Raw genomic sequence first — 16743 nt, forward strand, 5'->3', positions numbered from 1 at the left:
ACTGGACATCAAGAAAATAATGCCGTTTTTATAAGCAGTAAGCAGATGGCTACTTATTGTTTTTAAAGGAACCGAATTGAAATCGAGATTTGCTTTAAATACGGCCATTACTTAAGAATTAAAAACCCTATCGGATCTCGTATCGTTAAACTAACAGTACTATTAAGTTTTCCAATAATTACAAGTTCTCGTTATAATACTTAATGTCATAAAATATATTTGTCATTAATCATCATTCAAACGGCATTATGTTAACGAGTACGATCCATCAAATATTAATTTTCAATTAACTTTACATGTAGATATTTAATTACATGACAAATCGAGTCTGCCAACTGCTATCGCGGATTTCAATCTTGCGATTGCTTATCTTATTCTGTATTAGTCGTTAATTGTTATGGAGAAATTAAAATAATTTATGCAGAGGTCGCAAGGTTTGGATAATTTTTTAAAAGCTATTAGCGATAGTCACACATTTCCTACTAGATAAAGTTCATCAACAAAAATGCCAATTTGATGGCAATTAAGTCTAAGTTCTAAAAACTCAAAATTGCTATTCTGATCGTTAAATTTTGCAGATCTAAACTTTTATTGAAAATGTTCAACTACTATCTGTAACAGACAATTTAAGGCGCCTCCAATATGAAAACCACTTTCAAGACTCAAGCTGATTGAAATGATGCTCGAAAGTAGATTTTTTCCTTGTCAAATAAAAATCCGATGGACTATCTCTCGCTTCTTATATTATCTACAGTTTATACCTATATTCGACTATTGCGATGAAATATGTCTTTCATAGTATATTGATTGTGGCAAAATATCTGGATTCATAATATAGAATTCAATTTCCATTCGCTTTTGTGCATTATTACTTTGGTTGGATCTTCATTTCGTGCAGGAAATATTTGTATTCTTTATTCGGATACCACGAGGTATTGATTTAGTGACAGAACAAAGCTAGATTTTTACCTAACTTATGCAAGAGTAGAGTCTGTTTTCCTTGCTTTCTTCAAACAATCGATTACATGAGCGGTCAAATTTTCTCACCAGCGCTGATTACGGATTTACTTTAGCATCCTATTTGTCTTCAAATAATTTTCAGGTAATAGGTGTTTATCTGTAGAGCCAGTCCTAATTAGTTACTCTGAAGAAGCGACTGTGTCCTGCCGGCTTTTGCTCCTAGTTAATATAAATCAGCGTCTCCTTACAAGATTTACAAAGTATCGTTCAGTGTAAGCAACGGAAGTAATTCAAAGTGGTATTAAACAATTTGATGGCTTTCAGAGCATCAAGAGACTCGGTTTAATATTACAGAGCATATTATTTCTAGAATATATTAACAGTTGAATATCGAATTTTAACTTTGTTATTAAGCTTTATTTTGAAGTGGTCCCATGTTTGAGTAGTAGCTTATAGGAATACTTAAGCATTCGAATAGAAAAATTACGATGTTTGCATCTAATTATAAAAATTCTTCGTATTAGGAAAGTACTTTCTACAAATTTTTCAATGAAAAGTCAAAGTGACAGGTTATTTTTTGTCCTTATCCGGTAATTACAGGTACAAAGCTTTTGTCAAGAATAACAATCATTTGTGAAATTGTGACTTGCTTTGAAGCTTATTTCACAAAATTTACACCAATATCGAATTTGCGGATATGCTATTAGTTATGGGAGAATGCCACAGTAACATAGCAGAAGCTGTAAGAACTTACCCCAACAAAGGGCTAGAGACACTGGAAGATTGGCTTTAGGAACATGGTGGACGACAATAGATGTTTGGGTTCCAATGCACCAAATAGGGATTCCTGCCACGTATGGCAGATACCCAGAACACAAGGACACATTAAACCAATGGTTTACTGAACACAGATACAAATTGAGCAGGATTTAATTAACCGAATAAGGATAGATAAGAAAAGAATAGATAAGAAAATATGGCGATTACACAGGGACTAACTTGTTTGGAGTTAAGGACAGAAATGTTTGTTGTTTGTTTATCTGGAAACTCATCAATTCGAGGTTATTATCACAATAAAGATCAATTTTTCGTTGACAATTTGACATTTCGAAAAATGTAGATACTTTCGTTTACCGAATCCTGTTGAATTTACCATTTATCCCAATTTTATTGTCACTTTGTATTTTTGCATGGTTACCGGAGTTTTTAATAGTTACGAAGCAACATAGGTATATTGAAGTAATATTAATTAGGCAAATTATCTTGAAAAACATTGTTGCCGTCTTTATGATATAGTTCTTTTTGCAAATTTCTCAGTTTTTAATAGAATAATTATTTAAAGTTTTTACTAATTAAAGTAAAAAATGTACCTTTGTGATATCGATAAAATGAACAGAAAACGTATATTTCCAGAAAACGTATATTACTAAAATGACTTAAAAACTTTATACGTCGGTTTAAGGATGACAACCTGTAGTATGACCTACCTATTCTCCTGTACGCCGAAGTAATTATTAATGCAATCTTCACAATTTCATTGTTTATTTGTTCATCGGATTGAAACATAATTATTTGCAACATTCCCTTCCGAGTATCAACAGCAATAAACAATATATTTTTCAGTTGTCCCCAGAGATAAAAATGGATTGTGAAAACTGTGCATTTAATGATTTGGAAAACACATTGTTTAGATGATTGTGCGTTTGGAAGTAATTTATTGGGTAAACAATAGTGTGAGATGAAAACTTAAGAGCTTATGCAAAACAAGAAAGATTTGAAAATGTACATTGATAAATTGAATATATTTTTTTTTCTGGAATTGGCATCAACTAATCGCTCTCAGCCAAGAGAACGTTTTATTTAGTTCAACTATCAAATAATTTAAAATATTGTTTTTCCTAAATGGAGATATGAGCGTTAAAATGTAGACTCTGGTCGGTCCTTGGCGAACTCAAACAGCAAAATGAGTGAAATACTTTTAAGCAACCATAACTAACATGTTTATTTAAAAAAAAAATTGGGAACTAGTCCTCTATGTAAGAAATCTACACGAGGACTCCCGCAACTTTAAAGCGTTAATCAATTTTTAAAAGTTTTAAAAGTCTATTTTGTCAAAGTTTCCCATGGAGTTCTGTAATGACCATTAAATCTTAAAAGTGCTTTAACGTTAGTATTATGGCCAACAGGCCAAGTGATGAATACATTATTTATGAGCCAAGACAACGTTGCAATTCATTTTTCAAGCTTAACTACAAAGTTTGTCGAGTTGTTTGCGACCTAATTTAGTGAACAATGCACTCTTGAAATCGCAAAGAACTTTTAATTTTAAGAAGACTTTCACTCATTAGTGAATCTTGAATATACATGTAACTGTTTCTGTTTTACTAGATACGTTGTATTGTTAATTAAATACGAATGCTAAATTCATTAGATAGATCTATTAACTTATTATTACATTATTCGCACATAGTGCAAAGTGCTTGCGAATATTAAGAATTTATCTTTGAATTGTGATGTTTTCCAATCTGCGAAAAATGCATAATGGCTTTCAAGTTAGGAAAGTTTCACTTCAAGTAAAACTTTGAACTCGAATTAGAGTTTGCAAACAATTTGCATTTCATTAGAAGTTAATTAATGATATGAGCGACATCATGTATGAAGTGTTTGACACAGAAAAGTTTGTTATAAGTACTTTTCGAGTTAATTCCAATAGCTTTGAAATGTTAAGGCAACGCTTAATTCTGTATTTCATTGTCATACTTTTTTATGTCAAAGCGTGTTGCAAAAAAGTATAAAAGAAACGTTATTCTTGGATATTGTTTCACATTTGCATGCTTCTGCTAAACACATTACTTTTACTGCGCTTCTGATTCATTTTAATTTATGTTTTTCTCAAAATATTTTCTGAGTTGAAGTTCAGACAAAGTTTAATGTCTTAGTAAGAAAACAACAAGCTCTCATTTGTCATCATTTGCAACTGGTAGAATTTATCCGATTGTATATTTGACTTTTTCTTGCTTCCCAACAGTAACCAAAGTTTGTCTCACCGTTAATCGTGAATCCGTTTCAACGAGTAATCCTCTGTAATCCTAATTAAACCTAGATAATGCCAAATAATGCCTGGTAAATTTGAACTGTACATGTAAGCCTGCTCTGAGCACTTATGTGGTTTAATATTAAAATTTAAAATGATTTTATTAAAACAACATTTTAATTATGTTATTGTAATTATCTAAAAGCGACAGATTTAAAAATAACGAAAAATTACGTTTACATTTTCTAAACACATTTTTCAATTCTTTAGTAATATTACTTAACAACTAAACATGTTTTAATTTGAATTTTGTATAAAATCCGAAACAGCGTTTGAGAGCGTGACCATTTAACACCCGCTGGCTTAAATTTACCGCATTTATTCCATTTAAGGGAACTGAGTTTTTCTCTGTGCTGCTACAAGTAACTTTGTGATTTAAGGGCTGTTTTTCATTGCCTCCTTCAAACTTAACAGCCTGCTTATTAAATCGACAAGCCAGATGGAAGAGAAGAAAGAGTTTTAAATTTTATTTTATTAAATATCTTTATAGATCTTGCCTCTCATTAAAACGTTCATTATATGTCGCCTAATCTAGCCAGAAAAAGGAGGTAATCAAGTTTATTAATACCGTTTTATGTTCATGATTGAAATATCATCAACGGTGCATTTGACTAGATATCTAACTGCACGTTTGCAATTTTATTGGAACCTTGGAACGTTTCCAGCAATTTTCCGGAAGTTTATTGAACAGGTTTTATTGACATGAGAACTTTAAGCGAGTTCAAAATTTAATTTTAAATTGAAGAAGTTAGAACAGCACATCTACAATGTCACTTAGAAGAATACGAGTGATGAATAAACAAATAAATAGATATGGTAGTTGTTTAACTACAATGATTCACAATATTGCCATTTGGAATGTTGATTTGAATCGATTTTTTTATTGTTTCAGGGGGCCATTTAGTATAGTGCGAAGATGCATTCACAGGCAGACTGGACAGCAATTTGCTGTAAAAATCGTAGATGTAGCAAAATTTACCTCCAGCCCAGGCTTAAGCACAAACGGTAATGACATTATTTTTTTACGAAGTCGCTTATTGATTGGTTGTTTAAAAGTAGTCAAAAATCCCTTTATTACTACAGTTGATAACACATTTATTTTTTATAGATTTGAAAAGGGAAGCAACGATATGCCACATGCTCAAGCATCCACACATTGTAGAGCTATTAGAAACATATTCGTCAGAGGGCATGCTCTACATGGTGTTCGAATAGTAAGTTTTATTTTCTTATTTCTTTCGTCTATTTTTGTTTATTGCCCATCGAACAATTTCAGAGTAGAACATGCTACATAAGTAAATATAGATATATTCTATTTTTCTCGTTGTGTTTGTTTAGCAGTTTATGGATGAATATTTACCTACTCTAGAAATTCTCGGAGCGTGTTTAATTTTATTTACAGTTCCCTGATCACATTTTCTTTACTCAAAATAGAATGTTGTGTGAATATCATTTACATTTTTTATCGCGTTCCAACTCTAAATTTGTTATTTTGCTTTCTAGAGCAATATTTGATACAAATTACATCAACAAACATCTATTTTAACCGTTTGGCTCCTGCATCTAAATAAATGTTATAATTAACTGAATTGGAAGCATAAACCCGGTTTATCCCCCTAAGTTTCATGTAAATGTTAGTCTTCGACTTCCATCAGAGCACTCGTATGAAGCAAAAAGTGCGATAGTTAATCGAATTTACGACAGGGTCGTAAAACCCGGTATCTTTGGCTCGTTCGCAAATTTCGTTTTTCGGTTTTATTGGTGACTCCGAAATAATCACAATTGGCTGTATACTCTTTACACAATTATTAAGTATTTTGGTAGGAAAATCATCCTTCCATGTGTGTTTATGGCACCCAAAATCTAGATTACTAATGAGAAATTTTCAAAAACCGTGTATTCTCCTTTCAAAAATTAACGTATTTAGTATCAGATTTTCGTACTTGCTGCAGTTACTGAAGCTCGCATTTTCAATAATTCTTAAATAACTTAGAAGCGCAGTTTAATAATAATTTTTGCTGAATTAACTCAGTCAGCAGTTTTACGTCAGTTCAAGTAAAATTGTTCACTCGTCAGTAGAACGTGATTCTTGGTTCTACTGTCGACATAAATTTTTACGTTTTAAGGCTTAAAAGACAAAACTATTAAAAAATCAATAATTTAATGTGTAGTTTATATTAAGTACTTCCGAATTTCTCATTCGCTGCGAATCCTGTAGCAACACGAAATATGGTTAGTATAAATAAAAATTATTTAAAAAAAGAATATTTTCGGTTCAACATTATTATTTCAACAATTTACAACAAACTAATTATTCATTATAATTATGAGTTTGTTATGTTACAGTTTTTGGGGGTTTTGGTTATTAGCTTAAATTATGTTGGACTGTTTATTTCTGTCAATAATTGTGTTGCAATATACCAAAAGATTGGAATAATTAAAATTTCTCGAAATCCGGAATGATCGCATGAATGAATCGGAACTGGAGGTAAAAAGTCATTGTTTTATTGCATTTTCCGTTAAAATACCCATAAGCGAAAGCTTACCCGACACATTATCAGTTTGATTTATTCCTCAAAGACTCAAAATCAAAAATTCTTACTTACAATGTGTTCGAAATGGACAAGACGCCAGCAAAGTTTGCTTACAGGTATTTTATGGCAAAATGTATACGTAACGTACGTACGTACGTGGTGTAAGTTATTATTTTTTACCTAAATTTCTGCAATAAATTGACTTAAATGTAGGAAGAAATGCTTTCAATGAGAATTTTCAGAATTTCAAGCGGAGTTCGAAAATTGCATCAAATTTTCCGTTTGCGCAAGGTGCCAAACCAATTAATTGGTTTCGGCATTTTTATATTGAAGAATTGCAATTTGAATCTGGAAAAGTTTTCTGATATTGCTGGTTAGAAATGTCTCTGATGATCATTATTTTGATGATCATATTTTATCACAACTATTTTAATCAAAACATTACCAATTCTATAAATAGCCATTTATTGGGGACGTGAATAATTCAAATTAACACATAGCTAAATCACATCAGTTTCAAAATATACGTCCTCGTTTAATTGTTATGTATTTGAAAAATGTCTGGATTTCAAGTCACGCAGCCTGAAATTACATTTTGCTGTTCGTCCATGTGATCAATAAAAAATCGCTTGAAGCGCATAGTCGTTAAAGTACATTTGTCAATTTTAGCCAACTGTTTTTACGACCAGCTATTAAAAAATTTATTTGCAATTAACAAAGCATTGAACGTTATTTCCAGTTGTGTGATTCAAGAGACTTTTTTTGTGCATACGTATGCCCACACCTGTATAGTTAAGTAAACACTTATATTTATTTAGTTTGGATCATTAATTAAAATGTTCACACAAACATTGGTGTGTAATTTTTGAGTTAAAATGTTTTCGGCAAATACTAGCCACAATTTAACAATGAGTGAAGAATTCCAGTCGTTAATTTTCGTGTGAAAGCATAATAAAGTATTAACTTTTTTATTAAGCTGCTTTTTGAAACAAATGAGTGTAGCTTTGCTAAATCTTAGCACAATATATATTATATACAGGGTGATTCAAAATTGACGTCATTTCTCTGGAGGTGATGTCTGGCGGTGTTTTAGGAGTACCGAAAAAATAGTTAAAAAAATTATTGTTATTAAAAACTGAGAAATTTACAAAAAAAACTATATTCGAAAGACGGCAACAATGTTTTTCAAGGTAATCTGCCTAATTTACATTACGTAAATACCTGTTGCTTTGTAAGTAATTATTAAAAACTCCGGTAACCATGGAATTATATCGAAAGTGGCAATAAAATAGACAAGGATAAACGGTAAATTCAACGGGAATCGTTGAATGACGGGACGTATTTTTTCGAAATGTTAATTATTGTCCTCACAACCTCGAATTAATTTGTTTACGTATTACAAGTAAACATACATTTGAGTCTTTAACTCCAAACAAGTTAGTGCCTCTGTAATCACCTTATTCTTCACTCTTCTCGGGCAGCTTCTCATATTTGGTTAATTAACTCCTGCTCAGTTTGTACCGTTATTCAGTAAGCCATTGGTTTAATGTGTCGTTGTGCTCTGGGTATCTGACATACGTGGTAGGAATGTAGCCCTATTTGGAGGATACTGCTTTATAACAAAGTTGAAATTCGATTTTCTACTGTTAATATCTTCTAGAAATTATCGGAAAAAACATTTTCAATATTTTTCTCCTACTCTCCAAGTGAGCCCCTATTACCCCTTAAAAGGAAAGACACCGATTTTGAATCAGCCTGTTTTATGTTTTAGATATGTAAATCGAACATTTAGATTTACATACGATACAGGGAGCTCGTTTTTTTACATATTTTATGGTGAATCTCGTTTCTTCAAAAATGTAAGTAACGAACATGTCGTGTTTAAAAAAGTTGATGATGAAACGCTGCAGCACCAAAACGTCGGACTGAAAATATGATATCACCATTTTGTAGACGGCAGAAGTTGCCAAGAGAATGTATTAATCATTTTCGATTATGAATTAAACGTTTCCTCTAAATTTCAATATTTTTCAAATATCTTCGAAGGCGTCTCCTAAGACCTAAACTGGCATTTAACAAAGCTCAGAAATGCCCAACTTTGCACCAATTTAAGCGACTTGGTAGTTCTTGCATGTAATATTATATTCGCTCAATCTGCAAGCTTTGCAGTTGTCTATTGCATTGACGTATAAAAATTACATGTTAGACTGATTTCCTCCGAGTAGTTGCTCCAGAAAGGACTCTTCCCTGCAAATAATTGGTAATATTTAAAAGTAAATTAATGCGAATCGTCATGATCTGGCTGATATTCGTAGTTAATTAGATTCATTGTCTCTAAAATTAGTTGCCAAATTAAACAGTTGCGCCCAAAATAAAGCTTTTTATTAGCTGATTAAGTGCCTCCGCCGACGCATTCAACAGCACGTCAGCCTGCGGGCATCTGATTCGGCTGTCCATCTCATCCAGAATTGTTGCTTGGAGTACACTGATTTTCATTATTTTTCAATCAACTTTGCTTCACTTTTTAATTATTTTACGTTTCTATTTTGTTTGTAATATACATATGTGAAATTGTAAATTAAATTTCCGACACGTCACAAAATTTTATTCTTTATTGTTATTGTATAATAGACACCAGTTCAGTTTTGATGTATATTTTATAATGATGAAACCTGTACCTATTGGATTTTATGTTTTATAAATTAATGTGATGAAATATAAAATATTTTCTGTTTATAAAATACTCCGGCTTATAATGTCTGCATTTCTGACAGAAGATTACTTTTGTTTCAGTATGGATGGGTCTGACCTGTGCTTTGAAGTGGTCATAAGGGCTTCCCAGGGGTTTGCTTATAGTGAAGCGGTAGCCAGGTAATAGTGTATTTTAATTAATTAATTAAATTCAGTCCTAATTACTCATTTTATTCAAAATGGAATTGCAGTACAATTACGTTGCGTTTTGTTCTTCCAGCCATTATATGCGACAAATCTTAGAAGCGCTTCGCTATTGCCACGAGAACGACATCATCCATAGGGATATCAAGCCTGAAAGTATCCTGCTTGCTACCAAAGAAAACTCTGCACCAATTAAATTAGGCGGATTTGGAATTGCCGTGCAACTACCTGATAAACACACCAACAATGTTCCTGGTAAGCAATCGTAATGTTTGAACGGAAATAACGGATTGAGCGAAGAGTTGGGGATGCAGAATTTTATGTTCGCTAAATATATTTAATTTTATGAATTGATTATCATTATATGTGAGGGAGTCTAGCTCAGCCACATGAATTTGAGGTCATTAGTGACATTGATCGAACATTCGTAAGTAAACAAGGTAATTATCTTCGGACGGATCTCGTGGGTTATATTCCCGAGTAGTCGCCAGATTGAATTGTACCATGAACAAAATTTAATTTACTCTGGCATAAAAGACCTTCCACGTCAACTCGAAGTATAATGGAACGACCGTCACCACATTAACCATTATTTCCTCAACGTGGCCCAACCGACTCATCAAAACACGCTGAATTTTGTGAAAAGGGTCTGTAGACCGAACATGGGCTATATTAGAAGGACTAACCGGATTTTTTGACGCAATATTGCACCGGAATATTCRAATAAATGTGAACCGACCTTGTAATTTCGGCATTTATAAATACATATGTACAATGCCGCTTAATGTGATCTTTTTGACGATTGTTGCTGTTTGAWTTATTTATATTATCTGGCAGATAATATCATCATCAGGTCATATTTTGGATTTCATTGCAGATACATTGTAGGTACTATACGTTGTTTCCAAATACTAGTAAGTATTTTGTGTGTCTTTTCTAGAATTTAGAAAGAGAAACATTTTAAATTCGAATTAATTGAAAAACAATTGAAACGGGCTTTCTTTAAATTTTAGCCGTTTCGTAAGCAATTGAAGTTTGTTATAAATTATTTATTTAACTTCGGTCTGTAATATTAGTAGTGCTTATAGTCCTGTTTTCGAACCAACTGAAGTTAATGAAGTTTCCTTCATTGCTAGGAGGAACAACTTCAACATACTTTTCAGGGCACTATGGATTTTCTTGTTTTAAAACCGTATGTTGCGACACAGACTGACGTCACAAAACCGCAAAAAAGGAATGAATAATTTGGCTCTTTTCATCATTATTGCTCCCATTTACAAGAGTATTTAATTATGGAATTTTGCTTTCGGGGCAAAGCTGAGTTTGATTAATGCAATTAACTCAGCTTGAGCGAGGAGCAATTTTCTTTAATTTTAGAGGTGTAAGGCAATAAGGCTACTGAATGAGCAACGATTACGATGGAAAATGTTTGGCTTATATTATGATTTATTGTAGTAAATATTAAATGGAAGCGAATCGAAAATGCGATTTTTATTCCGTTGCCAAATAAAACGTTTTGTTATAAATGATGCTTTCTGGAAAATAGGAGCTTTATGGTATATCAGAGAAAGATTTGTAAAAGCTGCACCGTTCGGGTTTAATAATTAAAATAACACACGTGTAGTATGTTTGCGTTTACTTCCGGTTCTCTCCCTTGAGAATGCACAATGTTGTAAATAAATAGGCAGCTTGTCTTTGGAACAAAATATGGGAAGTACTTCTATCCGTCTCTTTCAGATATTACTACATTGCGCTTAACAATAGATTCACATGTTGGGTTTCATTGATCGGACCTCTTTAGGCACATACCACCTGTCTAAAATTTGCTTTCGAGGAATAGGCCCATTCTATTAAACTTTCAGTTTAGGTGTTGCCCGTCGGGCATAACTCCAGAAGCCGCTGAAATTACGAATGCAAATTTCATCAGTTTCCAGGGGGTAATATAAAGTGATATTTGAATAAATCTGGTTGAATAACAGTGTTTTGTCATATTGTCAACACATGGCGGTAGGTTATTTACGATTAATGCGTGCCCATTGAATCTGCAGATTCTTATTTTTCTCGAGTAACTACTCAAATGAAGGAAAAGAGTTTTATAAGAATTAGCAAATAGATGTGGGGACTTATAGACTAACAAAAAAAAAATGTCTGCATTAGGGATAAATGCTGATTTTTTATAGAAACAAAAGAACTTTTCGGATAAATCGGACTACAATTTGTGAATTTGTTTACTAAATACCTAAAACCTGACTTGTTTGTTAGATTGATTTGTTTTGTGTGATGTTTGTTGGATTAGATTGAGGCTGACAATTCACAGCTTGTACCGAGAACTAGGCAAATGCTACCCGATAACTCTGAAGAAAGTCTTTTCTTCGATTCAATTTACATGAAGTGTGTGCAGACCCTTTTCATCTATTTTGGCCACTTTTGCTGTGAATTAGATTTATTTCCCCTTTATTTAAACATTTATTTTAATCTTGAACATAAATTGCAAAACAGGGACATGGTAGTTCGTAAATGTATTCTGCATCTAACAGCTCTGGTTCCATTTGTTAGATTTATTGTCCAACTTTCCCTTACTTGTGTGTTTTCTAAATAAAAACGAAAAGTTGTATGCTGTAGAAAACGGATTGTGTGAGTACAGGACGAACCTGAGTCCCATGGGCCGGATGTATCTAAAGGCTGACAAGGCCGGTAAGATAAGATCTCGAGTTGCTTAGCGCATTACGAAAATACAGGATGTTATACATGCCGTTTCTAACAAGTATTATTGGTTAAGTAATTTTTTATCAACGTTATCTTAATTTAGAACAAACAAGAACACGAACAACAATTAATTGCTGAGTAGCAAATTTGCTTATCCTACGTTCAGGGATCGGAGATTACAACAATCCTGCAACATTTTCGTATTTTTTTTTCGGGCATTTTTTTAAACCTCGGCGTTTTAAATATAATCGAAATTTTGTTAGATAAATACTGACTCTATCTTTTCCAAAGTACATGATGATTTTGTACAAATCGCATTAAATTTTAATGCTATTACAAGGGTGTTGGTACAATGTTCCCTGTTTTTTACGATTAAAAAGTACTTTGTTGCAAACAACCAAAGGGATTTTTTTCACTTTCTTGGTGATATTTTATTTCTAATATTGCCCAATAGGGCTCTTACTTCGAGACATCCTTTATTTTCGTAACAGCCCGTTGCTGTAAGTAGGCATGCATTCCTTCTCCTTAGGTATGTATCATATTCATTTTGTGGCATGTTTGCTTACAGCAATGTCTCTTCTGACTTGTGGTCACATCCGTTAAGAACCGGACCCATTTGTGCACATTATCACCACCATTTGTTGAACTTTGAAAATCTTTTCTAGTGTAGCCGTTCAAAGTTTCTTTCCATGTTAAGTATGGTAGAAACTAATCTAAAGGGACGCCACTTTCTGTACGTGTATGTTTGAAATTTATGTACTTGCAAAGTGTTTTTTGATTTTGATGAGGTTTCAAAATTTGAAAATAAGTTGAAAGTTGAAAAATGCGCAATGTTAGCTTCGAATTTTTTAGAATCTCTCGAATTAAGGAAGTTCATTTTTATTTTAATGTCTTTATAGCATGTCCTTTTTCCAGTGCTAGTCACTCTGCAACAGTGATTTATCTGTGTTGCACAGCACAGCACTTGTAAAGATTAAAATTTTCTTAGTTGATCATTATCACCTTTAGAACACAGTAGACCAATAAAATAGGTCGTTATGTTTACAGTGCAATTTTTTGCAGGTAGGGTAGGCTGCCCTCACTTTATGGCTCCTGAGGTCGTAGAAAAAAAGCAATACGGCAAAGCAGTAGATATTTGGGCCGCTGGAGTTCTCCTTCACGTTCTTCTATCTGGAACTTTGCCATTTCATGGCAGCGGTCGTAGATTGAACGAGGCTATATGTAGGGGGAAAATATCGGTGAGTTTTACAGCACCTTAAATCTTTATTTTTCGCTCAATTGTTACTCACATGGAGTGGCAGAGAAAACATTTACATACGTTATTGTTACGCAATACCTTACGAAAAGAAGCAATTTGCACAGAAAGTCGATTGATATTTTAAACAATCGTCACTAGTAAATTGTAGATATTTTCGTGCAATGTTTGTGTCAATTGGCAAATTGTATGAGATTGGGTTATGGACTTCTGCCAGTTGCTAGAAGAATTTTTTTTTCAGATAAATTCCTCGCCGCAATGGGAATTTATTAGTGATAGTGCTAAGGATTTAATACATCAAATGCTGACTGTCGATCCGAACCAGCGAATTACAATACAAGAAGTACTAAACCATAGGTGGCTCAGGGTAGGCATTTTATGAGTGATAAATTTTTTCATTTTACCTTGGATTATTGACAAAGCCTAAGAAAGGAGCTTATTTTTTACATTTAGAAGTATATTTGCTGGGTTTTCAGGACCGTGACAAAGCTCTTAGACTTCACCTCAACGATACAATAGACGAGCTTAAGAAATACAATGGTAGAAGAAAATTGAAAACCTGTATTCTAAATACTGTGAATTCTAGTAAATGGTATAATTTCGATGAGGCTACTGACGATTTTATTCCTGAATGTGGAAACGACGAAGTGACTTCAGCGGGTAAGTTGCTTCACTATAATTTAATACTGTTGCGAAGAAAATCTATATTTAAATGGTCATTCTTTCTAGCTGTGTCTACTATAACGGATACTTTAGATGATATTTACTGTCTTCAAGAATCGCAATTACAAGAGAGACCTCATTTATTAGCATTATTAGAAGATACTCATCTGCATAATGTACTTGAAGTAAGTATTTGATTTTGTAGGCAGTTTTCAATTATTTCATAATTATGCAAACATGTTTCATAAGTTCGAAACTTTTGAGCTCAATTCGAGTCGTAAAAATGTTACTTTTGATTGGCAATTTCATCGAATAATGAATGTTATTTTAATTTGAACTTACAAAAAATTTGTGGCCTGATTCTAATTGGAATGTTGTTACAGATTTTCGATCAAGTCGTAACTCGGCTTCCAACCCCCATCAAAGCGCCCTCTACCGAGGCTGTGCAGTGTTGTCATCATGTTTTGGAGATTTTACGGGATCTGGAGCATAGGAGAGATATCGACCGACGCGAGATTCAAGAGTTGAATGATCTCCTCAATCGACCCAATTTTAAGGTGAGTGATATTGATCGTTTTAGTGTGCAGCTCTGCCGCAAGATGTCGAGTTTGTATAGCTTTTTGTTGAGCCAACTTAAAAAAAATGGATACGAGTTTGAATTGCCACCATATTTTAAAAAGCAGACGGCCGCGAGCTAATTGGGTTTTAAGCGACAAAAGTTGTTTGTTCCTCTTTCGCTTTATGATCTAATTTTATCCCTTAACAGTTTAAAGTCACAAACGTCTGATGATTTTACCATTACTCCAGTTTAAAGTTAATAGTATTTTTTTTAATAAACGGAGTTCCAAGTCTTTATTGATAAAAAATGTATATATACTGGAGTATTCAAATACTCGATTATTCGAATAAACCACTAAACGAGTATTCGAATTTCAGATTAAAACAATTCCGAGCACTACTCTAGACATCGTTGTTTTATGTGCGAAAATCGTTTCTAATTGCAAAAACATAAGTAAAATTAAGAAAACTTACTTTTTACCCTAAAAGCATGAAAAACATTAATATATTACTCGAACACATCTGAAGTTTTATTCACGAAATACTTTTCAGGACTAGTCATACATTTGTTTACACTAGCAATTCTAAAACCATATCAATACTAATCAAGTATTTGCAGTCTTGGCAGGACTTATTTTATAAAGAACACTTTTAAGATAACTTCAGAATGTTTAACTAAATATATGAATACACAAGATGTCCCGTAAGCACATAATCAAAAGGGTACTGCGATATTCTTTGGATCGAAAGAAGACAATCTGACCTAACGTTTATTAAGAAAAAATGTCTGGCTGGTCAAAGTTSKTSAAAAAATTTATCTTTTTGGAAATATCGGGAGAATGGTACGATGTATTTTGGTGAAACTCGCTGTGAATTTGTTCTTATGTAAGACTCATCTTTTGATGAAACARTCGAGTTCAGCCGTTTTGGACAAGTGGTGAATTATTGAGTGTCGTGGTACAAATACTACCTAGACTATCGTTAGTGAAGGTAAACGTAATTTTATTGGACGTTGTTACACAATTTAAGTTTTGAAGAACATAATCAAATTACTCCAGCTTACTACTACAAGCAATACGTTGTGAGGCTGGCACGTGTGTCAACAACTATATATATGCATTGCTGCTGTTTAGATTTGTTATTGAATATGTACCGAACTTATCGTAATTTTTCCAAATATAAATTTTGCCTAAGTTTACAATATTTAAGTATCTGTACTAATACTTTCCGCCTTCAAAAGCCTTTTCAAGAGAGTAAACAGCAGAAAATCCTTAAAAGTAATGGCGCCTATTTTGAATCACTCTGTTTAATAGTAATATCGAAAGATAATCTGTAGCTCTGAAATTATAAAACGAAAATAATGAAAATCACATCTAATCATTTTAATGCTTTTTCAACTTAACTGTATTTAATTAATTGCGACTATTTTGTGAAAAACATTGATAAAAGAAACGAATCATCCATTTGTGACCGTTTATCTCTACTTTGAGATCGAGTTCCAAATAATGAATTGTCACAAGAAACAACGGCCAAATAACTGATTGCAGTCCTCGCCAATTTGTTCGAAAATTGCCTGGAGCAATTCGCAATGCTATACGCGAGCAAAGATGCAATGCTTCTAAGGCAGACCATTGAATAAAATGGTTTTTTGGTGTTTGTTAAAAGGAGAGTCGGATTCAAAGGCAGAAAAAAATGATTCTGAGAGCTTCATTATGTTTTCGCTTTTTCACCTGAAATAAAACAGATACAATTTACGTTTCGCCAAAGAGTACTTAATCATCTGACTACGATTTTAATTACGGTAACTTGATGTTCCATAAAGGAACAACTTGATTGGTATCTACTAAATATTATCCGGGTGTGCAAACTTTCAATTTCTTTCTGTTTTTCAATGTCTGAATTACTTGTTTAATTTCTTATCGTGAATGATTATAAGTGAAATTATTAGTTGCTTGATGGTCATTGAAACTGATGCTGTTCGTCCAATTCGGTTGTGTAGACTAATATAATTTGTTGATCTTCATGGAATGAATCAAACCCCGAGGTCAGCAAACCAAAATTACTATTTACTGATAATC

The 16743-nt window shown here is 32.9% G+C and overlaps 1 protein-coding gene across 2 annotated transcripts; it reads left to right on the top strand.

Moving 5' to 3' along the window:
* The first annotated feature begins 4872 nt into the window (after positions 1-4872).
* On the top strand, positions 4873-15179 carry LOC125502882 (peripheral plasma membrane protein CASK-like). 2 transcript variants are annotated; one of them, XM_048662334.1, is made up of 11 exons: positions 4873-5059; positions 5163-5268; positions 9382-9459; positions 9560-9738; positions 12106-12177; positions 13252-13427; positions 13686-13811; positions 13921-14104; positions 14174-14292; positions 14491-14664; positions 15044-15179. In XM_048662334.1, exons 1-11 carry the CDS (start codon positions 4888-4890, stop codon positions 15149-15151), a joined length of 1494 nt encoding a protein of 497 aa, XP_048518291.1. In that variant the 5' UTR covers positions 4873-4887; the 3' UTR covers positions 15152-15179. The 2 variants fall into 2 exon arrangements, with proteins under 2 accessions (XP_048518291.1, XP_048518292.1); XM_048662335.1 differs by lacking the exon at positions 12106-12177.
* The last annotated feature ends 1564 nt before the right edge of the window (positions 15180-16743 follow it).

Source organism: Dendroctonus ponderosae, unplaced genomic scaffold (genome assembly GCF_020466585.1).
Source record: "Dendroctonus ponderosae isolate FM_Combo_2020 unplaced genomic scaffold, Dpon_F_20191213v2 Dpon_F_20191213_100, whole genome shotgun sequence".
Taxonomy (NCBI): domain Eukaryota; kingdom Metazoa; phylum Arthropoda; class Insecta; order Coleoptera; family Curculionidae; genus Dendroctonus; species Dendroctonus ponderosae.

Excerpts from the sequence above, each read along its gene's own strand:
- LOC125502882 (XM_048662334.1), top strand. The coding sequence starts at position 4,888 with ATGATTCACAATATTGCCATTTGGAATGTTGATTTGAATCGATTTTTT. Across the intron at positions 5,269-9,381 it reads CTCTACATGGTGTTCGAATA|TATGGATGGGTCTGACCTGT; the intron begins GTAAGTTTTATT and ends CTTTTGTTTCAG. Across the intron at positions 9,739-12,105 it reads ACACACCAACAATGTTCCTG|AAAACGGATTGTGTGAGTAC; the intron begins GTAAGCAATCGT and ends TGTATGCTGTAG.